At 44.9% G+C, this 27240-nt stretch overlaps 1 protein-coding gene across 2 annotated transcripts in view; it reads right to left on the bottom strand.

Moving 5' to 3' along the window:
• Positions 1-602: 602 nt before the first annotated feature.
• Positions 603-27240, bottom strand: part of Adck1 (aarF domain containing kinase 1) — a 34123-nt gene continuing 7485 nt past the window's right edge. The window contains exons 5-11 of one of the 2 annotated variants that reach the window (XM_084582942.1): positions 26481-26642; positions 19595-19753; positions 17690-17806; positions 14135-14278; positions 9839-10039; positions 2509-2638; positions 604-2415 (exon numbers count right to left, since the gene is read on the bottom strand). In XM_084582942.1, coding sequence (XP_084439068.1) covers positions 2195-2415; positions 2509-2638; positions 9839-10039; positions 14135-14278; positions 17690-17806; positions 19595-19753; positions 26481-26642 — 1134 coding nt within the window. In that variant the 3' untranslated portion in view covers positions 604-2194. Of the gene's footprint in view, positions 2416-2508; positions 2639-9838; positions 10040-14134; positions 14279-17689; positions 17807-19594; positions 19754-26480; positions 26643-27240 lie in introns of both variants that reach the window. The other variant, XM_084582943.1, reaches the window with a different exon arrangement.

Below are 27240 nucleotides of genomic sequence, written 5' to 3'. Positions count from 1 at the left end.
TGTAGGAATGAAACCACAACAAACTGTGTCTGACCCCGCTGAATTGCTTCCATTCAGTAAATTAGGTTATCGATACGAGTTTAATCTGGCTTAGCAACGCAGTATAACCAGGCACAACAAAGCATTTGCTTGCATAGCCGGGCTTAGCCGACCTAAGCTGCAGCCGAGCTAAGCTGCAGATCATATTATTTCGTATGTGGATCAACATGAATTACGGCAGGAAAAAGCACTGGTGCGTTATACTCATGGTACGGGAAACTTAACTCAGACCCTGCAAACAGGCTGGATCTGTGTGCAGGTTGTAGCACAACTTAGGAGGTCCGTTTTTGCAAAAAGCTTTTTGGCACAAGGAGCTGCATGAATCAAAAAGCCACTGACGTGCTATATCTTTAGTTTAGCTGAATTTACCTCATGCCCTGAGAATAAGTTGACTCCGTTAAGTTTTGGCGGCCATATACACAAAATGTTTGTCCACATAGCTTGATTCCGTTTTTTTTTTTTTTTTTTCAGTCAATACATTGCGCATCACAAAATGCGCATGCATATTAAAGTGCTTGTTATTATGCCATTTAACCCTTCCAAATGTATTCAAAATATTTGCCTCTAAATTATTTGAAGAAATCTGTTTTTTGTTTCAAACCAGAAAATTTTTCTTCACACAAGCCTAGTTACGATGGATCAATCTTCATGTGGTACTCGCATACAGTCAGCAAACAATTTATAACAACACATTTTCTTCCTTGCCAGCAAGTTAATTTCTTGTAAGGCATAGTGCAATAGTGGCTATAGCAACTAGAAAGTTCTTTCATAATTAATGGCAAAGGATGAAGCCCCACCAGTTTCCAAAACCAGCCAATACAAACACAGCCATGCCAAAATCCTTTCATGCTTGAATGTGGTTCTTCCCTCTCTCATGCCTTGATTCTAAAATATATATTAATATTAGCTGTTCAGTAATAAAGCATTTATATTCAGACACACAAATAAGACAAAACTGCCACAATATCACTGAGCAACACATGAAATCCTTGTTGCAAATATACAAACAATGTGTGGCAACACAACTTCTGCAGACAGAAAGGCATAAAATGATTATACTAAACTAGGCTAACCATATGCTCCTTGTCAAGCATGCCATACTGTGACAAGGATGGACGGAGAAAGAGTTCCCTCATCTAGGAATGTAAGCCGCATTCACCACTTCTACCATGTAGTAAAAATGCAAAGCACAAAAAATTCACATAAAATTACTTTGAAAATACGAAGCAGATGACCGTGGCACATACACATATCCTGAGTTTTAAGTCAAATCAGACACCGGTATGCCTCTCCATCATGTAGCCTTGCTTTGCTGACACCCAAGAGGGCATCATGTAGCAGTACAGTGGTGATGGTTGCTACTTGCGACATGTTGGATGACCTCGTAGCACCACTTTTAACCAGCACTTGTAAAGGCACTTTTGTGTGTCATCAGCTGGAAAAGTTATATCACCAAAGCTTAACCAGCCACACAAAGTGACTCAAGTGACACATGTTCTTTACTGCACTCATCCGCTTACGCTATGCAGAGTGACAATTTTTTTGTAACAAAGAAATCCATAAACATGAAATGTTCTAAATGCATCACTGAAGTAATAGTTTAGCTGCAGGATGGACACCTCACGAGTTACTTGCTGCACAGACACTTTGCTTCATCGTTAGTGTAACTGGTGTCATCTTCGAATTCTTTTCTGGCAACCGGATGAGTCTAAACAATTAGTTGCAATCAAAGAAACGTTTAAGGCGATAGCGCTACAGGCCACATTTCCCTGGAAACCTAATTTTCGGTGATTTGGAGCCTTTAACGTTATTACATTAATATCGACAGGACACTGCTCCTGCATTTTAAAAGGAAACTATTAACAGCAACTAGACAGGATATTTTGCTAGGTAGGAAAAAAAAGGGCGCGCTTCCATTCCGTAGCTTCCTTCTGTAGCGTCCTTCATAGTTGAGATGCTTACCTCCCAAAATAAAATTAAATCACTGCGTCAACGAGGCAATGTACCGTATCTCTGCTAACAACCACCAGCATACAGGTTTCAGCACACAACTCTCAAGGTAGTTGCAGTCCTAGGATCGAAGCACTGAAAGTTCAGGCATGGCGCTTGACGAGTCCATGCCATGGTCGCAATGCACGAGCACAAATGTGTGAATTCATGGCAGGTTGCTTCCACCCAGCATACGACCGACCAGCGGCCTAGTCCTGAGCCATAGCAGCGTCTGGTAGGCGGTGATGGCCGACTGGGCGAGGCAAGCGCGCATCGTAGTCACCAGGCGGCACCACCAGCTTGCGCAGTGCTTGAGCTGGTCTTCATAGACGGCACGTACGCAGCACCGGGACATGGTGATGAAGGAGCGCGCTGCACCTCGGGTTCCTGCAATGCAAACAAGTGCTGCACATTATCCTGCGTTCAGGGTACTGTACTGTCATAACAAACGTGCGAAAATTCCCCGGTGGCTGTCCTTACCAAGGTTGGTCTCGATGCCCCTGAGCAGGTCGTTGGTCTTGAAGATGAGCAGCATCTGACGAGGGACCATGCCCAGGATCTGGGAGATGAGCGGGAAGTGCTGGCTGGCAAACTCCTTGATCTCACTGCCCTGCATTCCATGAAGAGGAGATGCTGTGATGGGTATACATTCACCACATTCACCAGCCATGCAGAATCTGTGTAAACAGTACATGGCATCGGGAAATAATGCTGTGTGGGAAGCCTCGATTCCTATGATGCCTTTAGGTGGTCAACCACTAAGAAGACAGGTCACTGACTCTGGCTCATGAGCAAAGCCACAGTAGCGACAGTGCCTATGATTCCCATGATGGCTTTGTCCCATGGGGATAACCTGCTGCGTATTACCACCATTCTCAACACGGACATCAGCCCATTACCCAAAGTAAGATGTACCCATACACCCACCCTTAAACTGCAAGACTTGCTTACAAAGCCTTCTCTTTTTAAGGATTCCCTCATTTAGATACTTTGTAGTTAGTGGGTCCTTCTCTATATTACATACATTCGCAATAATTCACAATAAAATAATTTACCCTTTCAGTTAAAGCTTTACCAGAAGCTCTCACAGGTGGTGCCAGCCACACCTAACATGTATTAACCCTTGGTGATAGAGCAGCCAGCCAAGCGCACTGCTAGTGTAGTGCCTACAATATACTGCCTAGTGTGCCGAGCGCCAGCACTCCACTGTATAAGAGCGTGGCGCCGCTTGCAATGAAAGCCCGCCGCGGGCAATAGAGAACGCTACTTGTCAGGTGTGTACAGTCGCGCTCCTCGCATCATAAAGCCGCATGAAGCCGCTGTTGCTGTGCGCCTTTCACAGTCCTGCTTGTGCGCGTCTTTTTGCTAATCGAGGTGCAGCGTTGGCTTTTATTGTCGCCGCAACATGTCCAAGCCTAAGAGACAAAGCAAGGACCGGACATGTTTTCTTCTGATGTGCATGAGCGGCTCCAATTAAAATAAGCAGCGTGTGTCTTTGTTCCCTGAGCCCACCGACGATACGCGATTGACGGAGTGGGAAAGAGCAATAAAAGGCAAGACAGGAGGTTTACACCTTCATGCGTTGTGTTGAGAAACATTCTGAGGAAAGTTGCATTGAATATTCATCCCAGATCACTGCAGGCAAGTGCATTTCAAACACACTGGACCACCTTCGCAACAATGGAAACACTGAATCTTTTGCCCATTCACTTTGAAGGTGATCATGAGGGATATTAAAAAAAAAAAGCAGTTCGGCCTTAGTGTACTATGTTTTGCGCTATTTAGCTAGAAAAGCCGTTGCTAAAGATGCATGCTCAAGCTGCACAGCCCAGTTGTGTGCACCTCAAAAAGAAGCATGAAAAGATGTTAGCTCCTGGTTCATGGTTCACTTTGATAATGGCAGGCTTATTTAAACCACTCATGACCTAGAAACAACTGCAAGAGTCATGGAGGATGCATTTACTAATTTCTTTATAAAAAAAGCAGCACAAGAAAAGCATGCAGGAGTTTTCACAGAGTATGCAGTCTTTGACATTTCCACAATTAGGACGTTCCGAGCATGCCAAGGAAAAAGTGTCCTCAAGTTCTATATTTCGATTTTTTGTGAAGGTGTTGAACAGGGAGCATGAAGGACAAAGGCAGCGGCGAAAATATTTGAAGTTGCGTCATTGCTAATAATATGCATTGATGTCATGTTTGGATGCAGATACGAGACACTCAATTTGTATTGAGCTTCCTGTGCCCTCTGTTGAGATGAAAAAAAAAAAAAACGTCTGTAGCTATAGCCACAGATTTGAACTAAAACTATCTATAGAGTCCCATTTTTATATGCCCATGTATGTCCTTGTTTGATATGCAAATACAGAAAAGTGGAATGATCATGCTGACGGCTGCCATCGGTAGGTGTATCGCCTGCATTTCCAATTAAATGTGAAAGAAGAAAAACCAGGAGCTGATGCACGTACAGCGGCACACCAGCTACTATCCTCTCAGTAAATAATAAAACACCTACAATGATGCAGCGGTGCCTCCAAACTGTTATTTACGCTCAAGAAAAACGTTTGCAACCAGGTACCCACAGTGAACGACATGATCCTGCGACGCGCATACGATACGGGTTGAAGCGGTGGGCACACCAGCGTAGCTGGTACGCCATAGGCAGCACACTCCTCCATAGTGGCGCCCCCGCACAGCTTTCAACGGCACCCATTGCTCTCCGGGCCACTCCTCCATGCGCGCTCGGCACACTACCCAGTATATTCTAGGGCCTATACCATTAGCCATGCATTGAGCACGTTGGCCTGGGGGCCGCTATTTTCTTCCTCCCCCTTGTCTAGACATGGAGGAGATGACTCGCATTGCATGACGTTGCCTCTCAAGCTGCTACACAGCAGACCCATCTCTACATCCCTTACAATCACATCCATGTGGCCTAGATTGTAAACAAGCCCAAATTACCCCTGCGTAAAACAAATTCTTAAATCACTCGGAAATCCTACATTAGACACGCATGAAACAGAAGCAAATTTGAAAATTTTAGCTGGCCGTGTATATTAGCAAATAAAATGTTTGCTGTTAGCAGCAGTGATAACAGCAAAGTCAGTAAAACTAAAATTATGCAACACTACTGTAGAGTTCTAATGCTGTCAATTTCACTGTATGCTTCAAGAACTGGATGGTTGCTGAATGATTGGTTGGCCTGTCTTTTTAAACCGATAGCTTCACTATGCGACATAAAGCCAAGGTCTCTCTTCACAGAAACATGACCTTCAAGTGAGCCAGAAGTCAAACTACAATACACATGCAGTGTCGCTATGGTGTTGCACCCCATGGTAAGAATGTCAAGGTCAAAGCAATGCACTATGACGTGGGCATATGGTTCGGTGTCACACGATAATTGATGTCAAATTGTGACTGAGTATATAAAAAGGAGCATGCAGAGCGCCAGGCCATTGCTGCAGCATGGAGCTCGAGGTGAAGAACACGAATGAATCTATTGCATACACATTATGTTTAACAATAGCTAAACCACCACAAACTTATTTTCTTCTCCTCGGCTGTGCTTTCCCATGCCCGACTGTATTCTTTAATACTGTGAATTAAAGGTGTGCAAATAATGAAATTTTCTAATAGAAATATGGGGAAAAAAAATGTGTTCAAATATTGAATGCCTTGTCAGTGAAAAAGCATAAATTAAGAATAAGCAAACATTGCCTTGGTGGTCCCTCTTCACAAAATGGCCCTGTCACATTTTGAGGAAGCTTCACTGCGCAGTCCATGTGGTGAAGCGTGCAGTGCGGCGAAACTGTGTTGAATTCTAAAGTTCTCGGTGTATTTGGTAATTTTTGGATATTTGGAAAACTGTGAATATCAGTTTTGGAATACAAACACGAATCAAATAACAGACATATCGAGTTCATATTGAAAATTTGGAATATTTGTACATCCCTACTTAAATTTGGACACATCTACTGCATTTTGCAGTGTATAAGACGTGACTGCTTTTTTAAAATTTTGCTGGTGCGTCTTCTACAACGGCGCGTCTTATATGCACTTTTTTTTTTCGTTTTAAATGCCAGAAGATGGCGACATCTGCACTTCTCGTCCGCTCACACTGCCAAGACAAGCCAGGACAAGCAGACTCACTTTTCCACAGCCACATCGGCCACATTTTCAAAGTCACGATTTGCAACTTTTTTACTGCGGGTGTGTTTTCGGTTATCCTGCATGCACTGCTCCTGTCTCTGCTACAGCATGCCACCAAAGTCGCACAAGAGCTACACAGCGAAGCTAAAGTTATGCACTGTCGCGTACGCTCTCGAACACGGAAACCGGGCTGCAGAACGCCATTTCGAAGTCACCGAGAAAATTATTCGCACGTGGTGGCAGTCGTCTAGCAAGCTACAGGCGATGAAAAGCGGGAAAAGGGCAGACTGTGGAAAGAAGCGCGATGGCCTGAACTTGAAGACTAGGAAGACCAGCTCTTCAGTTGCGCTTAAAAGCTCACGCACTGGCCAATAAAATAGGTGCCACTGGCTTTGTTGGTGGGCCTTCACGGTGCTACAGATTTATGCGCCGCAAGGTGTTATCAGTCAGAGCGCGAACGACGATGTGCCAACAGCTGCCAGACGACTTCACAGAAAAAGTGGAGAAGTTTCAAGAAGCCGTGAAGAATGAAGCTGACAACAATAACATCACTGACAGCCACATTGTTAAAATGGATGAAGTGCCTTTAACGTTCGACCTTCCTATATCAAAGAGTGCCACGCAGAAAGGCGACAGGACAGTGACAATCAGGACCACGAAAAGTTACACTTAACTGTTGTACTTGTGTGCTCTGCCGACGGTACAAAGCTGCCGCTGATGACCAGTTAAAAAGAAAAACAATGCCAAAAGAAATCTTTCCGCCTAGCATTGTTGTCGTAACAAATGAGAAGGGCTGTATGGACGAAGAGATGATGGGAGTCTGGCTTGAGAAGTGATTTTCTAAGCACACAGGATGGTTTTTTTCACACCCGAAAAGGCCTTCTGGTCATGGACAGCATGTGGGCAAACTTGACAGATCTAACCCTTAAACAGATCAAGGCAAAGAACTGCACCCCGACAATAATACCCGGCGGCATGACTAAGATTCTGCAGCCTCTGGATATTTCTCTGAACCTCAGCTTTAAAGCTGTTTTGCAGCGCATTTGGGAAATGTGGATGACCAAGGATGAGCATAGCTACGCCGCAACTGGATGCATTAGGTGCACTTCATTTAGTGAAGTTGGTCCAGGAGGCCTAGAGTTCACTTACAGTGGGAACGGTAACTGCCGGCTTCCGCAAGGCTGGCCTTCTAGCTTCATCGGCGCCTGAGCAAGACAACGATCAGAGCAGCGATTTGGAGTTCGAGAAAGATGCCCCAGCAACGCTGCCATCCGAAAACGGTGAACTTTTTGATAGCGCCTCCGAAGACGAAGCCTTTGAGTAAAAATAAAGTGTTGCTGCTGTGCCCATGCCAGTTTTTTTGGGGGGGCATGAGTATTGACTTTTTTTCAATCTTTTCGCGCCGTATAAGGAGTGTTCTCACATGCACGGAGCATTTAGCGATGGTCGTGCAAGCATGTATAGTCGAGTCCCGTTGCCCTAAATAGGTAAATTAAGGTGCGTCTTATACAAGGGTGCATCTTATATACCAACTTTTTCATTGAAAGCCTGCATATATGGGGGGTACGTCTTATACAAAGGGGCGTCTTATACACGGGAAAATACAGGAGGTGTTTCTTTAAGTATTGGCATTTTTATTCTCACAGCTCCAGTGGAACCTTTACAAAATACAGAAAAAAAATAGTGATTTCAAATTTTAGGGGACTAGGAACAATGTCTCAACTATCAAACGACCACACAAAAAACTGTAAAGAACAGCCTGCATCAAAATATATCTGCATTGTGAAAGACTGGACAATCGTTGCCCAATTTCGAGCTGTGAGTATCATGAGAATCTGAAATTTCTATCAATGCTTTATTGTATGCATACTATCGGGAGCATCCAGACGGAGCTGTTTCTAAATTGAAGGGGCCTTCAGCATCCTTCATGGCGTGACAAAGTGCACTTCTGCCGCAACCGCATCTCACACCCATCAATAAGTGGCAACGTCACGCGTGACGAGGATTCATTCATCGCATAAACAGAAAATGGCACACTCACGGGCACGCAGTTTCAGCATGCCAGGGAAAAATATCCGACTGAACCATGCAGATGAAAGGGAGAGAAGCTGACGGCCACAGTTTCAAAGCTTAAACACTGGCAAACTGTCGTTTGAGGCTGCTGCGTGTGACAAAACACTGAAAGCACCCCAAGCAAGGACTCTGCAGATACTACTTAGATTGTGTTGAGTACTTCAACATATCTAATACCGAAAAATATTATTTTAATTAATTTGGAATGATCCATTACTGAACAAGCTTCAGGTCGAATTGTGGCAAAGTCATAACATTAAAAGAACGCTAATTGTGTGAATGGTCTCAGTCATGTAACCATGAAGAGGCAAGGTCCACTGTCTTCTTGATCATTTATCTCCTGAACAAGAAACTGAGATGGCCCAAAAACACTTGGATTTAGTTTCCAAGCGTTGCTTGGCCCAAGTCTTCTCTGTCAGAGATACAATCAGACAGACTTTCTTTTAAAGACGCTGATGATGAATTGCCACAAGGCATGAGTAAGGGCATCATTATCATTAATACAATATAACCTCACTGATATGTTTCTCAAAAAAACACATTTTCTGAGAAAATGCATAACCTGGACTGCCTGAATTTTTAAAAATGCAACTGCCGAATGAAGTGCAAAGACATTTTGACTTTCACTGCATAAAATAGTAGGTTAGCATATCTTGACGTATAGTATGAACAGCTCTTTTATCGTCCTCGCAGATTTCAGTTGGTATTTGCATTGTCCTAAGCGCGGAAGAGCTTAAATAACAAAACCGGCTGGTAGAAGAAGGCAATGAAAAGCTGGGTTCGCTTCCTTGGTTGCTGCCAGATGCTTCGCCCACTTACACCTGTGACATGTGGGGAAGCCAGTGTGATGGCTTCCCCACATGTCATTGGTGTAAGAATTTCAAATGCAGGAACTGGGAAGTCACATTATCTGGGAACGTATTAACCAAGAGAGAAATAGGGTAACTTTATGGGAGATTTTTAACTGCCCAGGGTTTTTGAGCATATGAAATAGGAAATTGTGTAAATAATAATAAATAATTGGTTCACAGGAAGAGAAAGGCGCAGTATCTATCACACTTGATCTGTGGACACCTGAACCGAGCTGTAAGGGAAGGGAGGAAGGTGGGAGTGAAAGTAGAAAGAGAGAAAGGGGAGCCGTAGTGGAGGGCTACGGAGTAATTTCGACCACCTGGGGATCTGTAATGTGCGCTGACATCACACAGCACACGGACGCCACTTCGTTTTGCCTTCATCGAAACGCAGCCGCAATGGTTGGGTTTGAACCTAGGAACTCCGGCACAGTAGTCGGGCGTCTTACCACTGCACCACCCCGACGGGGCCAAGGAGCCTGGAATGTATCAACGAAGTCCTCCTGTAGTAATTAAAGTTTCTAAAGCTAAGAAAAGATTGCCTGTAGTAAAAGGGTAAGTGCGCCCTCTCAAGGCTACTGGGCCAATAACGCTGCTCAGAGTCTGTGTATTGCTGTGCAGTTCTCTCATGAGTGTTGCACAGTTACTATGTAGACAAACTTGTTTCCAACCTCAGCTTAAGGCATATCAGATACCAGTAAGGCATATCACTGTAAGAACGGATAGAACATGTGACGCACCTCAGCCTTGGTCTGCTTCTGCCGGTCGATGCCTTGTGTGATGGACTTCCAGGAGCGGCCCGACACAATGCACGACAGCACCTTGTGCAGTTCGCCCGACACCCCCAGCTGCTTGCCCCACCGCTCCAGTGACTCCAGGTCCCGCCGGATCAGCGCCAGCCACAGGTTGGCATACTGCAGCCGGAACTGGTCCGTCAGCTCCTGTGTGGCACAGAGGAAAGTTCATCCAATTCATTTCGTTTACTCCATTACATGGCTCATTCCAACACCTAGCTGTTGTAGCAGGCTGGGATTGATGCCAGTAACAATTGTGGTAAATGACAAACAGCCAATAAGCAAAACATAAGACTGAAAAGGAAACTGTGCATGTAATAAACACAGGTGTGAAAGTACAAAACAGACTTCACACATTCAATTCCACCAACATCTGAAATTTATTAGTTTCACCCAGTTTTAGTTGCTTCCCATTAAAACTGCTCCCCTCTGCTATTGAATAAGAAAGAGCATTTAAATACATTGCTCAAGGTTTAAAAAGGAAGGAAAGTAAAAGCATATCTATGCCTTGTATTATATACATATGAGATAAAAAAGTGATTTTACCTCTGACAACATTAAATAGAAAAGGCAAGCAAGCGGCCTTATATCCATCTGATATTTCCCCACCCGCTTTAGTCGTAAGTTAAGTAAAAGACGCAATGACATGCTGAAGACAGAAGGGGGTGCTTTCTTTAACATTCTTTCTAACCTACTGACATCAACAGAAGTAAATGAGTCCTATATCATATTACCACGGTCAAGAGTTCAAATAGTACTGCAGCTGCATAATGGAAGGAACAAATGATACAAAAATCTTTTTTTTGCAGTTAAACCTGGATTTAGTGAACCTTAATGAAGCAAATTCTCGGTGTTACTGTGCGATTGAAAAAAATGAGCTTGATATCTATTGTCATGTTGAAAATATTCGTACCGGCATAACGAAGAAACCTTCTTTTGAGAAACCTGAGGTTAAAGTAAACAAACCCTTCAATCTCAAGACTGGATTGGAACAACCACCAATTACAATATTTGGTTGGAACAAGATGGGAGCAATTCCAATTGCTGCCAGACAGCTTTTTCATTCAGCTAAAGTCACGAAAAGTTAGTGTCTTTTTTTTTTGTAGTTAGAAAAGCTGAGAAAACACAGTTTGTAAACGGGGGTTTGTCACTGACTGCTTTGCTTTCAAGTCGCTTTTTCAGTCCGATATAAATTTCATGGGTTGAAATGTAATACCTGAAAGAATGCACTTTCGTATTTAGAAAACAAAAGTCAAGAAATTGATATTTTTCAGATTTTTTGTGCACCCCATCCTCTTAAGCATTTAGTCAATAAGAAGGCTCACTTTGTGCATACATGCTTGTGAGACGCAACACACAGGATGTGACACAGGCACGATGCCAAAATCAGGAATCTAAAGCATTGCAGATGAGACGATACCCTGCCTTTTCCACATCAGCAAGAACGCTTCCCCTCTCTTCACTGCCAAAAAGTGCGCTCCTACAAAACAGTGCACTGAACTGCTGGAAGAAGAAACGCTCGTAGTGTGGTGAGCTGTGCACTGGACCGATTTCAAGATCGGGGCTAATACCATCTACAGTAAAAGCTCATTAATTCGAACTTCACGGGACCGGGGAAAAAGTTCGAATTATCCGTTGTTTGAATTATCGAATGGCCTCGAAAAAACTGACAAGAACCATTTGTATTACAGTAAATGTACCGTATTTAGTCGCGTAAGGAACTCGCTCGCATAATGAACCCACCCAGCCCCGAATTGTGCCTACGAATCTGAAAAATAAAAATAAAAAATAAAGCCGTCAGTTCTTAGCGCGTCCCTCTGTTTCGCGCCGTTTGTCCGGGTCCACAACACATTTCTTGGCAATGAGCCAAGATGCTGCGCAGCCATAATGGCGTGTTTATCTTTTGACTTTAGCTCCAGCAGGGGGGGGGGGGGGGGAGGAAGCAAACTTGGCAAAGTGTCAGCGCTTGTCCGGTTGTGCAAGCCTGGCTTTCAGTATGTTCGCTTTATCATGCTATGAGCGACTAGGGCAGGCGCTGTCTACTGCCACTCCAATCATCGGAACGCAACGCGCAATAGCAGCAAGCGGCTTTTGAAGCGCACATTGAAGCGCACATTGCTAAAAGCCGGCGTCATAATCGCGGCTGACTCATGTGCTTCCGTTGACAACTGATGGGTGGAAGGATGAATGCTATCACAAAAAAAAAAATAAAGTTTAACCCATAGTGCCCATCCGAGATCATAGCCTTTCATGGGCATTGGGACCGTGCCGACAGTACTTATCCCTATTTCCAAGTTAACAGGGTTGGAATCAACGAGTACTATTTAGTTGCGAGCTACGGAGGTTGCGCAGGGGAGAGAGCAGGCAGCCGCCGCCGCGGCCATGCACTGATCTTGCCGCGGCCGCCGTCCCCTCCCTCCAACGCCGCCGGTCGCCGCACCGGTCATGGCGCCATTTAAGTTTTACCCACTCTTCCATGGTTTTACCTGGTTCCATCTTCTGTCCCCGTTTTGGATGTGTGCAGCCTCTAATTATGCCTTCCAATCGCGAAGGTGTTTCTTTACTTTTTTTTTTTTTTGCCGCGTGATGTGCGCCAAGCCGCCGAGACGCGGCGGCGCATAGTTCGAATTATCCGTAGTGGAACCGACTCGCGTTAGAATTAACGGGCTTTTTTATACACAGACCTCTATGGAGCTTGGCCGGATCAAGTAGTGTAGTTCGAATTATCCGAAAATTCGAATTATCAGGGTTTGAATTAACGAGCTTTCACTACAACAATGTGCTATGCCCATAACGATATCATGCTCACATCTACTCTCGATTAGGGGAGAGGCAGTAACTTTTTCCTTGACAGTGGCCCAAGGGCACATTGTGAGCGCCACTATGCAAGGTCTTGCCATGTTTTGCGATGGCTGCGATAATTTGTCTTAATTGAAGAAGCAGAGCAATTCAACTTACGAATTTTTTTTTTTTTTTACACTGAGTTTTACAATTCATTTCAGCTGAGTTCACCTCAGCAGGAGTTGGCTGTAATCAGTACGAACAAGTCTGACTGGTTCTTCACCTTGTGGGCATTGGTAATATGCATCGTGCAACCTCATCAGAATGCTGTCATTCCCAGCTCTGTCTCCATAAATCCCAAACACTAACACAAGCTCACGGTCTCCCTTTTCCTTTCTCCTCTCCCTACTGCTGCGCTTTGTTTCTAGGCTCAATATTTACAGTGCAGACAAGCCTTATAATGACTGCTTATTTTGATACTTCGTATTCTTGAGCTTGCCCCCACCACATCGTATATCGAATACTCTGAACACAACTGGCATTTCAAGACATACGAGTTTCAGGAAACCAGCCTTTTCTGCAGAATTAACAAATGCACTGCCGTCATTTCACAATTTCACTACATGCACATAAAAAAATATGCATGTATACCCCAATCATCTACCACATCTTGCTCTCAAAGTTAGTTTTTGCAAGAAGCACTTGAGTACTGCTTTCCTTCTATTTCAGCATAATGCTCCTACAGCTGCTATACCTAGTTATGACAATTAAGAAAAAGGTAAGTTGTACTACCTTTCCTATAAAGTTTCTCTATCCCTTTAGAATTACACCCTCATCAGACTTAGATTCACTCATCATCCGGAACAAAGTCACTGGCAAACAAATGCCTAGGAAGCCATGCTCCAGTTTCAAAAAGCTAATTTAACAATATACTACTTAAAATGATCGCACTGCCTAAGTTGAAAGTGTAAATTGCCCATTACAAACACCTTGAGGCCCCTGAACTGCTATTAAATATTAAACCTGATGATTCAATAAACCCAGCTCCACATCAAGAAATTTCAAAAAATAACCAGTGACAAATCAAGAAGGCCCATCTCTCATCCCCATCAAATGGCAGAATAAAGTTGTCAACCATTTTTTCAGACTTGATGAGTCCTGGGAAATGCTAGTCGAACAGTCCGAAATATCCGTGAACTTGAAAAAAAAAAAAAAAGAACATCACGTTTCTAAAAAGATAGGCTTTACAAACCATCAACTTCATCACTCCCCATGTTTCGTTTGCATGCCGATAACAGGTTTGTTACAGCATAGTGCGATCGATTACTGAGCTCTGCTTCTGCGCGCCACCCATGCGCATGTGCTAGTGTGACCCGATACGGCGGGCGCAGCCAAATTTACACAAAGTTTTCAAGCGGTGCATACAAGGACCTCTGCCGGCACCCTCTTTGCACCACCCACCGTGTAAAGGCCGTGATCGAGCAGCACCAGTGTAGGTCCTTGGCTACCTTGTCGTACCAGTAGGTTGCCCGGGTGTGGGTCGCAGTGGACGTAGCCTTGCACAAAGATCATCTCGCTGTACAGCTGCCCCAGGCAGTCGCTCACCTGCAGTGTAGGTGGCCTTAAGACCATTCTCCGAGAATTTCCGACTTAAGAAACAATTTGCCTTGTATTTCCGAAAATCCTCAAAATGCTCAAAACATCTATAGAGAGCAACTACAGCCAAACACACTTATACAAGCAATACTCAAGCACCAAGAAATTTTTTTGTATAACCGATGATTGCTATAACCAGACTAAGCTGAAGCAAGGAAGAAAACAGTACAAACTTGAGACATTTTAGTGAGGGAGAATAGCGTACAGTTTTATCAGGAGGCAGAAATCTATAATCAGTTAAGCTACGAGTGCTTCACAAAACTTTTGTTGACGTTTCTCTGCAAAGTGTCCAACTGCTGCATGTAGCCGAGTGAAAGTTTTTTTTTGCATAGAATAAGTCTCACAGGGAATCGATCATTCTTAGGGCTTCGTGATGTGGTTCGATTGACACGGTCACACCATTTCCAAGTCTTTCTTTCCTGTTACAGTTGGCACTCAGCGGCCAAATTTAATTGTTATACCCGATAATCTACTACGACTGCATTGTTATATGTTGGCAATTTTACCACAGAACATCTGGTAATGCTATGGCTGTTGGTTGTTATATCCGATATATTGTTCAAAACGATATTGTTATAAGTGGGTTTGACTGTATAAAATTTACTGCCCGTCAGTAGCAGCATTCTTTAAAGGCCTCCTTGATGTGCACTTGTGAGAGAGGCATAAAATGCATGCATAAAACGTCAGCGTACTCCACAAGGTCACAATCAACTGTTAGAAGATAAGTACTGTTTGGGGGGTGAAAAAAGCTAAAAGTTAACCTGCAGCTTGAGCAACAGGAATATTCTAAGGAGTCAGAGGTAATTTCATTTTGATGATACAACCATGGTTTAGGCATTTCAGGACAACTGTTATGAGCAAAATGTCCTGGTATTAAGAGGGCCCTTTACATAACTCCAGGAGCACCGAATACTCCCTGGCACCACTAATAGTAATACAATATAAACCGGAATACAGGCAGAGATTTTTTCTAAAAAAAAAAAAGCAAGCTAGAGTTGCCCCTCATCTTGTACAGCTGTCTTTAGCCGAATTTGAGGCACAGTCTGGCAACAGGTGGCATGCCTGATCATGAACGAACAGCCAAAATCACATTAACATCGTGCAGTTGCTGGCATTTTGTTTTTCCGTCCCAAACGAATTTATCTTTGCGTGCGTTTTTTGTTTGACCTAAGAGAGTATAAAATGCCTCTTTAGCAATGAATAACGGCATCTTGAGGAAGTTTATAGTGGCTTTCCAGAAAAAGTGATGTTCATTGAAGCGAACAGCAACATGGCCGCTATCTTAGTGACAGTTCAGAAAAAAGTGTGCGGTGCCGTGGACAGGATCAGGTGTTAGCATGCAACCTTTCAAGAAATGCTGCATAAGCAACACGCTTGATGGAACTAGATAACACACTCTGGGAGGTGGCGAGCAGCAAGAAGTCATCTTCCGACGACACTGCTGAAAGTTTGGAGTGAGATTGTAACTCCGGTGATGCAGGGACACAGCCTATGTTGTAAATACTATACGCGCTTCTCCACTCTTTTTCTTCTTTTTTTTTTCACTTCACGGTAAGAGGGTCGACCTACCGTATTTATTCGCATAATGCTCGCACTTCTTTTCACGGAAAATTGATGCTAAGTTGGGGGGTGCGATAATTATGCGGGAAAAATTTCGAGCAAATGTTTTGGAGTGCTAAAAGCAAATTTAAATAGGTGCGAATTGGGATTCTTGGGTCAGCTATTGTAAATATAACCATAACATTACTTTCAAGCAGAACTCACCCTTTTTATAAAAGTACAGGGTCGCCAAAAGCACAAATTGCTAAAGCACTTTATTTACCGCACGCAGCCTCATCATCACTCTCCGCGTTCCATGGTATAATGCTCGCAGCAGACCATACAGTCCTACTTTTGATCAGAGACTTTAATCTGAGTCCGTATCGACACTGCAATTGCTGTCTCCAGTAGCGCACTACACAGAACTCGTTGACGCCGAAGTGCCTGCTAGCAGCGCAGTTGCTATGCTGTAGCCCGTACTCGAAAGCTTTCAGCTTAAAAACAGCTGTATAACTTGCGTACCGCCCCACCGTGATGCGGCACCAAGAACACGGTAAACGGTGGAACAAAGCAAGTAATATGGACGAAACGGAGGAACAATGACGAGATGTAAAGACACCTCGCAGAATGGTGACTATGAGCATCATGGAGGTAAAAAAAAAAAGACAAGCATAACCGATAATGATGATATATCCGAGCACACTATCGCCGCCTGGTAGCGCGTGCACACAAGGCCAGCTAGGTTCAGTAGCACTCCAAAGATGGCGCTTGTTACTACTAGCAGATAACTCTCGCGGTGGTAATATTGGTGGTGCGATGATTATGTGAAGAAAAAAAATTCAGATTTTTGATGCCCAATGTTGGGGGTGCGAGCATTACCCGAGTGCGAGCATTATGCAAGTAAATACAGTATATTCCCACTCGTCCTATAAATCACTTTGTATGGTAGCAATAATAATAGTAATAATAATAATATTCGCCAGCTTCACAACTACCCCTGGTCTTACGAGTGATAGCACGTGGCCACACATAAATTTCGCCAGGCGAAAACTAGTTCATGGAATGCATTTCCACTGTTTCTTCGTAAGGATTTGTTCACTTTGGATGACAAATTAATTCTGGATGAACCAAATTACTTTTTGTAATGCCATGCGACTTGCTAATCGCGATGCTACAGCACATGAAATAAGATCTCTGGTTCAAAGATGGGCAAAATGCGTCCTCCTGCAACAGTAAGACGAATTTCTAAATGAAAACCTAGCACCCTCTTCTTGCACATGGGTCCTGCCAAAAGAACAACAACAACAAAGGACAGGAACAAGTTAGAGGATGGATACCCCGAAAGGAGGAGATTATGACAGGAGGGGAGGAATGCAGAGGACGTGATAACCAATGCAGACACACTACAAGTTAATGTCAAAACTTCTTACCTTCTGAAAGAACTTCAGTTTAGAATAATACACATTGATCTGGTTTCGTTTCTACTATGTGACAGTGCGAGAAAAATGAAAGCAGAATGTCTTCGCGAAGGACTCTTTGCTGTCACACCACAGCTAATGCTCAGAGATTCGCTTTACATGCCCGTAGCCGTCCTGTGATTTTTTTTTTTTCTTTGCTCTGTAACTTCACAACATTCTGCCTGAGCCACCAAGAGTAGGTCCAAAACATGCCTACACTGGAATTATCAATATTTTGTTCCTAGCATGAAGCATAGGCAAGTTGGTCTAAACAACCCCCCTGGGGCTAAACAATCCCTCAAAATTAGGCCAAGAACTAGATAAAGCTTGTGCTATGGAGTTTCCAAGTAGAAGCAAGGGTCACCTCTGTGGCCGATATGCCATGCTGCTCCAGGTAGGCCCTGTCATTGACCTGTCCACCCTCACAGAACTGCATCGTCATCACGCGCCGTGTTGTCAGGTCCCAGTGAATCCTGGGAACCTGCAGTTCATCAGGGAAAAGTCCAATTTCACAATGACAAAAAATTAACAAATGAAGAAATCTAGTAAACATTCGATATTTAACCGGCTATTTATACCAATGATGATGGGGTCACCAGGCCGATAAACTTTTCAACACATTGAAATCGATACGCAACTGCTGTTTGCTTGATTTGTTACATTTTATAACGACGTGCCACTGCATTAAAGAGTGGATTGTTACAAAAAGGCACTAACACAAATCATACGTCCTCTTGCTTATCCTCTAGAAAAACAAACAAGTATCAATGAACAAACGTAACTGAAACCATCTACAGTACTTGCTTGTCCAAATGAAGAAATCATGTCAGAAAGATTTGTTAATTTCAAGTCACACACCAGTTTTTGAGCAAGAGATAAATAAACAAAAAAGGCTGCTGCTAGAGAATGCTGCCGAATCTGCACACAATATTGCATTAATATACTGATCCAGTGACCATTACAAGACATTAAAAAAATATGTTGTACTTCAGCTTTCAATTACCACGCCTCACTGCTTTTGTAATTTGCAATGCGTTATGTCAAGTGTGAACACTGTGCCTTTTGCACTGCATATACACTTTGTAATTTGCAATGTGTCATGTTAAGTGTGAACGCTGCCTTTTGCACTACATTTACACTTTTGAAGCAGAAGCTTCACTCCACCTGCCAGCTCAAGCCTTCAGTCGGTTTACCCTTGATCAATTTGAAGGTCAAGCTTCAGAGCGAAGTCCCGTAGGCCATAGATAGAACTGTGGCGGACCACGTGATAAGTAAAAGGACAACCGAAAGGTCAAAAGTCAATTAAAATGTTAAAGGTCAACAAAAAGGTAAAAGGTCAAGTTAGAGGTCAAAGGTCATCTACTGGGTTTGTGGTGCCGGAAATTGAACAAGAGTGGGACAATGGGCAAGAATACATAAATAAATTGATGAATCATGCCCTAACGTCATGATTGCCGTCAGAAGCAGTATATAAGCAAATAGGAAAGAGGACCAAAGCAGAATCACAAGCATGGTGTTGGCAGTTGGCAGCTGACATGGCCGAACACTAACTGGACGTCGGGCTGCCAGACATTACGTCCGGCAGGAGCCGCTAACTCAGGCCTACCTATATCCTTTTATATGAGAGGGTGATATCAGAATCAACCTGCAAAAGCCCTTGCATCCACGTTAACCCTAGGCCACGTAGGCATATTCATACGGCTTGGTTACAGCCGAGCCTTATATGTTGGCCTACGCTATTGATTCATACCCTTAAAGATGGAGCTTAAGTGTCCCCCATAATTTTGAAGTGCAAGCTTCATGAAACCACAAATTAAACCATTGAACCGTGTGGTTAGTCACAAGTTTGGCCACAGGCACAGCCAAGCAAAAGAGACTTCTGCTTCCATCCAAGTTTAAGTAGAGCTAAACCACAGCCTATTCCGATGCCTCTTAGACAGCTTTGCAGCAGTGCGAAATAAATTGAGAAAGGAAGAAACCCAGCATCTTTTCCCATTCTGAGAACACTGCAGCTAGCCAACCCTCAAAAGATGAGGCAACAGAGAGAGCACAAGCAAAGTAAAAGAACAACACAAAGCATGTGATTCTGGTATTTCGATTAGGTGCACGACTTCACTCATCTGTGATGCTTCAAATGACGGCCCAAGTGTACTCAGTTATGGTAGCTAATTTCTCTCAACAATCAGGGCAACGAATGCGTAGTGAAGATACCCAAGACGCACCACACCTCTGTGTGCTTAGGAATGGCAGGCATAAGCGAAAGACCCACCTCGAGCCAGGGGAAGTGGGTGAACATGCGACGCACGCGCTCCGTGTTGTGAGCCTCGTTGACAAAGTCCAGCTCCAGGGGAAGGTTCCGCTTGGTCTCTTCCGCGAGCCACATGAGCGAGAACTCCGGGAACAACTTGGCCACAATGTTCACCAGAAGCTGCCAAGAATGGGAAACACACATCAGCAGTTTCACATGCCAACTCTGGCCAGGAACCGTAGCATCTACCAATTACCAAATGGACACAGCTGTCGAATATAGGCATTTGCATAAGCACCTGCAGAGCAGAAATCAATGCCTGAAGGCGCTAAGCGATAGAGAATTGCCTATGTTACACCCTGTACATATTTAGACCCAAATTATGGTGGAAACTATATTTATACACAGGTCCATTCTGCCTACTTTAATTTTGCCTTGTAGTAGATCATATGTTTAGAATAACGACACGTGGGGCGAGTTGGTTCATAACTTTAAAACCACTACGGGGCAAAGAAAACAACATAAGAAAGAGAATGACACCACATGCACACACTACCAACGATTTAATGGAAGAAAAATGCTACGGATTTTGCTACGTTTTTTTTTTATTTGCCTTCAATGAGGTTAATTTTTGCCTTGCTTTTTGTTTTGTTTTTACGTTATAGGTTTTGACTGCTATTGCTTCGCATACTTGACACTGCTTTTGCTATGACCGACTGACTGCTACAGTCAAACCTCGTTATAACGAAGTCTCATTTTGCGCGGAAATTCGTTTGTTATATCCGATATTCATTGTAAAAGTACGCACAAATTCCTACAAAAAAAAATTCTGTTCATAAACCCAAGTAATGGCTACCCTAAAATGGAAAGCACAGAGCTGAAAAAAAAGCATCTTTTTTTCTTTAAAGCGTGGTATAAGCACGCGAAACCTTACCTTTCATTTTGCACTGCCAAGCAAAAATGAGCACACAAATCGGGATTTAGGCCACGCAGAACTGATTAATTTAAAAAACGACGTAATCTTCATTTGGCGGCACTTCACATAATTCGATAGAATAAATTTCTCAACAAAATCGACATTGTGCAGCGCTTTCCCAATGTCAGCTGATTTGGCCACAGGTAGGTTCTCAAGGTACCTTCTCAATTTCCTCGCTGTTACAAACCGCCAGCGGCCGGCGGAACCCGTTAGAGCCCAACGAGACTGATGGCTGGGGCAGAAAGAACAAGGTTCATTGTGTGGCTTGGGTTTTTATACCAAGCCAAAGAAAAAGAAGAACGAAATGAAAGCTGCAAGCAGAGGCTGCCGTGACGCTTGGTGATAACGACGAGCAGAGCGGAGGCGGGCACACGTGGCGCTGACGAAGCATTTAGCAGTTCGCAGCATCCCCCTTTTCTTGGAATCCATATCTTACTACGGGCCTCCTGACACGTGTTGACCGCCGCAGCACAGGACCCTCGATGTCGCTGGCTGTGGGAGCCTCCGTTCTCTCCAGCTCCACGTCTGAGTGATCCGCAGGTACTCCAGGGCAAGCAGGGGGAGTTGAAGCAGCAATGGGTGCATCGGTGCTTCTTCTGCGGAGCTGGTCCATGTGACGGTGAACAACCCCGTTGTCTGTCTCCACTTTCACGACACGCGAGCCCGCGGTTTCCTTGACCTTGCCCGGCGTCCATTTCTCGCCGCTGCTATAGTTGCGGATGTATACCGGATCTCCTGGGGCAAAGCTCCAGCCGGCGTCTTCCCGTGACTGGGCCTGGTCGACTGTCTTGCACCTGGGCGGGAAGCACATATCTAGTCTCGTGCGCAATCTGTACCCGAGCAACATTTCGGATGGCGAGCGCCCTGAGGGTAGCGGCGTGCTTCTATAGCTGCACAATATTCTTGCCAGGGCCTTCGTTATATCCCCTTCTGAGCACCTTTTTAGTCCATCTTTAATGGTTCGTACAGCGCGTTCAGCCAAACCATTGCTTTGTGGGTGATACGGCGGTGTTCGAATGTGTGCCACGCCGTTCCGCTCCATAAATTGGGCAAATTCCCAACCGGTAAAAGGCGTCCCATTGTCAGAGACAACTGTGCGGGGTAGACCAAACTGACTGAAAATTGTCCAGAGGGCCTCGACTGTGGTGCAGGAAGTGGCGTTGGATAGGGGTATGGCCTCAATCCACTTGCTATGCGAGTCTACGATGACCAGGATCATCTTGTTTTGAATAGGTCCCGCAAAATCAATGTGCAACCGCGACCATCTTTCCTGCGTCTCTGGCCAGCTAACAGGTGCGTGGGTAGGCGGCATTGGAAGCGCTTGAACGCAGGTTTGACACCCAGCAGCCACCTGTTTAATATCTGTGTCGAGACTGGGCCACCAGAAAGTAGACCGCGCAACGGTCTTCATGAAAGAAGCCCCTTGGTGTGCTGGGTGTAATAACTTCAAAAATCTTCCTCTGGCTGCTACCGGAATCACAACACGGTGGCCCCAGTAGAGCAGATTCTGACTAACGGACAGCTCGTGTCGCCTTTTCAAGTATTCCGCCATCTCCCTCCCTTCCATAACCAAGTGCCTCGGCCAACCCTCCAAGACACACCTACAGACCTTCGAGAGCACTGCGTCTGCTTGCATGAGCACTTGCAACTCCTTTAGGGGCATGGCAGGCTGGTCCCAGGCGTCCAAGGTCAACACGTACTCTGCCTCGTCCTCCGAATCCTCGGGAACCTGCTGAAATGGTAGCGGTGAAATGGTAGCAGGCGGCATTATCATGACCGCTGTTTCCACAACGCTCGCACTGCTTGTCACTCGCGTTCCGCTTCGCGCGCCAACGCCGCGGCATCTTTAATGCTAGCAAGTCAGAGGAGGCTTCTTCGTGGCTTAACTTCTGCGAATCAAGCTCTGCATGCTCGGATGCTATCGCAAGTGCTATCGCTTCAGCTAAGGTATGATCTTTTTTTTGCTAGCAATTGTTTTTGCAAGTTCTTCGAATGGACGCCACATACGATGCGGTCTCTCAACATCCTGTCGAGCATTGTTGCAAAGTTGCAGTTCTGAGCAATTTGTCGTATGTCGACAATAAAATCTTGTACTGACTCCCCTTCGTGCTGTTGCCGGTGAAAGAACTTGAAGCTTTCGGAAATCTCGTTCGGCGTAGGGTCGTAGTACTTGCTTAACTCGTCAACTACTGACTGATAGCTCAAAGAGTTTGGCTTCTGTGGGGCTACTTGTCCGCAAAGAATATCAATGGTTCTTGACCCAAGCGCGGCGACTAGCAAGGCTCCTTTCTTGGCATCGTCAGTTACTTGGTTAGCTTCGAAATAGGCTTCAACTTTGACGAGGTACGATTGCCCCTTATCTTTCACGTCGTCGAACTCAGGCAGGTGGTGGCCCATGGCTGCAGGAAGGTCCGAGGCCTGGATACTATCGACAGACCCTTGTGTTATGGGAATCCTCGTAGCCACTGTTACAAACCGCCAGCGGCCGGCGGACGCCTGCCAACGGGTCGGCGGCGGAACCCGTTAGAGCCCAACGAGACTGATGGCTGGGGCAGAAAGAACAAGGTTTATTGTGTGGCTTGGGTTTTTATACCAAGCCAAAGAAAAAGAAGAACGAAATGAAAGCTACAAGCAGAGGCTGCCGTGACGCTTTGTGATAACGACGAGCAGAGCGGAGGCGGGCACACGTGGCGCTGACGAAGCATTTAGCAGTTCGCAGCACTCGCCATATCGGCGGCCTCGGTGCTGCTGAGAGCTCGCTCTTCCCCTTCTTCTTCACTCTCATCGCTGCTCATAGCATCATCTGTAGGAAGCAGCTGATCGACAATTTCTTGGTCGGTCAATTCGGGCGCCACAGCCAAGTTGTCATCGGCAGCAATAAAGTCCTCGAACGTAACATTCGGAACCGCCAGTTGACGCCATGTCGTTTCTGAAATTGTCCGCTTCACCTTCAGAATCGTGGGCTTTGTTGGGCTCAGTCTCGCTAGTGGATGGGGCTAGGCCAGCATCAACAAAGCAATTTCTTATTGTCGACTGTGCCACTTCGTTCCATGCACCGTACAGCATGTCCAGCGTAGTTTTGAGGTTTATGGCCATTGATATGCCCCTGTCTATGTCAAATACGAGCTGCGTAACCAATCGCTTTCGGTAGCAGCATTTTAGTGAGCGAATGATGCCCCTGTCTAATGGCTGCAGCACTGAGGTCGAGTTTGGCGGCAAAAAAACTAGGCGGACCGCTTCAAGTGGTACAGACACCTTATGGGCAGAGCAGTTGTTCAATATAAGGAGCACTTTCCTGCGCTGCTCTGCCATGTCTTTGTCGAAGGCCTTCAGCCACGCTTCAAGGAGTGACGACGTCATCCACGCCTTTTTGTTCGAGCGATAGTCCGCTTGAACATTCCGGGCGTTGCGCAGGCACCTGGGGCGAGCAGATTTACCAATAACAGTTAGCCGCCTTTATCTGACCCATCCATGTTGACACAAACAACGGTGACGCGGTCTTTGCTTTTCTTGCCTCCTCGGCACAGTTCGTTCTTCGAAACGAGTGACCTTTCCGGGAGCAGCTTAAAAAAAAGCGCAGTCTCGTCCACGTTGTAGACATCGCGCATCTCGTAGCCATCCAGTTGAATGCGGAAGCTTTCTGCCCACTTCTCGCAGTTCTCTACATCGACGGCTGCTTCTTCGCTCAACAAGGTGTGGCAAACAATCTGGTGGCGGTCTTTAAATCGCTGCAGCCAGCCACTCAGCCACTGCTTGCATAGAAGTCATCGTGGCCTAAGACGCAAGCGAGACTTCTTACCTTCATTTGAAGCACGGCACCAGACACAGGCAGGTTGCGCGCTCTAACGTCCTTGAACCACGCGAACAAGGCATCTTCAACATCCTGGTGGTGACAATACCTGACGCACTTCCTGTCGTTCTTCACGGCGCCTGCAGAGTGCACGTTTTCTATCTTCTGCCTTGCGGTCAGTATGGTAGACAGAGTGCTAGGCGCAACGCCGAAGTCTGCGGCAATCTCTTTCTTCTTGCGCCCGCTGTCGACCGCCCTGAATATTTTTATCTTTGTTTCAAGAGAAACTGCTTTGCGTTATGTTGCAAGACGACGGCACGACCTCGAGGAAAGTGAGCACACACGCGGGTCGGCAAAGTAGGGGCAGGGGTACGTGGGCGGTGGTTCGATCACGTGCAGGTCACATGCCAGGCAGCCGTTGATGCTAGATTAACTCGCGGTCCCTAGATGGCGTGGCGTGCGAAAGCGCGGGTGATTCAAACACATTTTAGGTGGAGGCGACGCGGGCGGTGGTTCGATCACGTGCCGGTCACATGCCAGGCAGCCATTGATGCTAGATTCATTCGCGGTCCCTAGATGGCGTGGCGTGCGAAAGCGCAGGTGATTCGAACACATTTTAGGTGGAGGCAATTGATAAAACCGAAAATGAGCGTTTTGAAAAATTTTTTTTTTGCTTCTTTGCGAATTTTGAGTCGTGTGAATACGAAATATGCTTCGTTATAACCGATTTAGTGTCAAATTTTCAGTTTTTTATTTCGTTATACAGATAGAACTCCCATAGAAATAAAGCACAGCCAACCAAACTTTGCTTTTACTTCTTTATATCTGATAATTCGCTGTATCCGTGTTCGTTATAACAAGGTTCGACTGTACTGCTAAGGTTTGTTTCGTTCCTTTTTTGTTATCTTTGGTTTTAATGTTCAGTCATGTCATTTGCTGATTTCTCATACCGGCAGAATTGAGTGCGATTAGGCTTTGAGTATAAATGTGATCGATGGTTTAAATATGTCCGTTTTCTTCCAATAAACAGTTGGTAGAATGCGCAGGTGCTGTCCTTCTCTTTCTTATATTGTTTTCTTTGCGCCGTAGTGGTTTTCAAATTAGATATGTGTGCAAATATTTGTTTTACTACACTTTCTGTCCAGCTTGAACCCAGCGTTTTTTCTTCTGTTTTTCAATAGCTGTGGGATCATTTTTGTGCACAGTGTAATTTACGGCTGCCTGCAACTAATTTAAACTTAAAAAGGACTAAAGAGAATGAAAATTTGGTCTGAATTAAATGTGGCCTTTTCTACCACACCTGACGCTGATAGAAGAAAAACACTAGTCTGGAAAAAAAAGCCAGGATGACCATTCTGGTCCGAGACTATTTTGCACCCCCCCCCCCCCTGAAAAGAAGAGAGTGGAGAGTGGTGGGGGGGGGGGGGAAGTAAACTGAGCAATAACAGCCCAAAGAAAATTTCTTTTTGGCCTTCCTTCATGCATGCATGTCTTTCAGCAATGTTTTGTGGAAGCCTGCAGCAGTGCTCGAAGCATTCAGTGGTTGTTGCACGACAACAACTCTCTTTCGAATTATATAAGTGAGCTCACCTTCCCGCTAATAGGCATATCATTTACAGCCAAGTCTACCTTGTACAAGATTCCGTACGGCAAGTCAGTGAATACGAGAGCCCTTGGCTACAAATACTTTGACGGCAATGCCGATATTGAGAGAAAAACTGTTCCCCCCAGGGAGAGTATCAGAAAAATTTCACGAGTAGAAAGGGACTAGTAAAAAAAAAAATCAAACAACTCAGTCTGTCATTTCATCTGTATGAATAGGTACTTACTGAAGATTCACAGATGCACTATGAATGACAAGTTATAATTTAAAACAAATATATACAATAATTTTGGGCGATTTCTGAGCAAAACATGCACACTTGTATAAATGCATGACTCGGCCATTCAAGTCTGTGGCCTAACACACACATAATGGAGAAGCTGGAGTATGAGATGTACTTAAGGATCATTAAGCTTATTTATTCAATTAGGGCAAAAGAATCAATTTTAACAGCAGGGAAACTTAAAGTGTGGCAACAGAGTCACGCATGATAATGAAATCCCAATGCCTGTGGGAATAAGGTGGGTGAATAACCAACCTCCATGGTGGCTATGTCCACCAGGGAGTTCCCCAGCACAGAAGGATGCTGCACTTTGACGGCCACCGTCTCGCCCGTCGCCCGCAGGGTGGCACGGTGAACCTGTGCCAGGGAGGCTGCACCGATGGGGTGCTCAGAGAACCCTGAGAACACCTCCTCCGGCTGAGAAATACAGGGAGGGGAGAGAGAAAAATGTGAAAGTTGCTCGGGTTTTTAGTTCACAACTTGAAAAATGACCATCTGGGCTTATGAAAACAAAGCGGCATAGCTAGAAGTGAAAGCAGTGGGATGTTGGACTCTGGTTAATTAAAACTTTATTATTCCTAACACCTGCCTCATTCAAGGCAGGACCTTGCTCTCATCAATTTAAAGTATAAGTTACAAACTAAAAAAATTCAAATAAATGGCTCTTTCTATTTAGGTTCCAATTACAGTGCAGAGTCAAATGTTTTTCCATTTTTCTTTTTGGCCCTCTGAGCCTATCAGGGGTTCCAAAACTGCGTCAGCTCACACCTGTTATACCTGAACTTCTGCGGCAGCCAGAAATCAATGAGATTTCGAACGCGAGAAGTAATGAAACCATAAACTAACAAAATTCTTGCAGCAATGAGGAATCTGCTGCTTCTGTTATGCACCAAACTCGAGGTTCGGCGCGTTTTCTCTCTTCACACACTCTGATTCTGCGCCCAGAGACATTCCGGAATGAGCAGTTCTCAAATTTTCGTCATCCAAGACCCGAGCACTGAATCAGAGCAAGAAG

The sequence above is a fragment of the Amblyomma maculatum genome, chromosome 10 (genome assembly GCF_055883805.1).
Source record: "Amblyomma maculatum isolate TAMU_Amacu chromosome 10, ASM5588380v1, whole genome shotgun sequence".
In the NCBI taxonomy this organism is placed as follows: Eukaryota; Metazoa; Arthropoda; class Arachnida; order Ixodida; family Ixodidae; genus Amblyomma; species Amblyomma maculatum.
The sequence above is the reverse complement of the archived record's forward strand: the minus strand, read 5'-3'. Positions and strand labels throughout refer to the sequence as shown.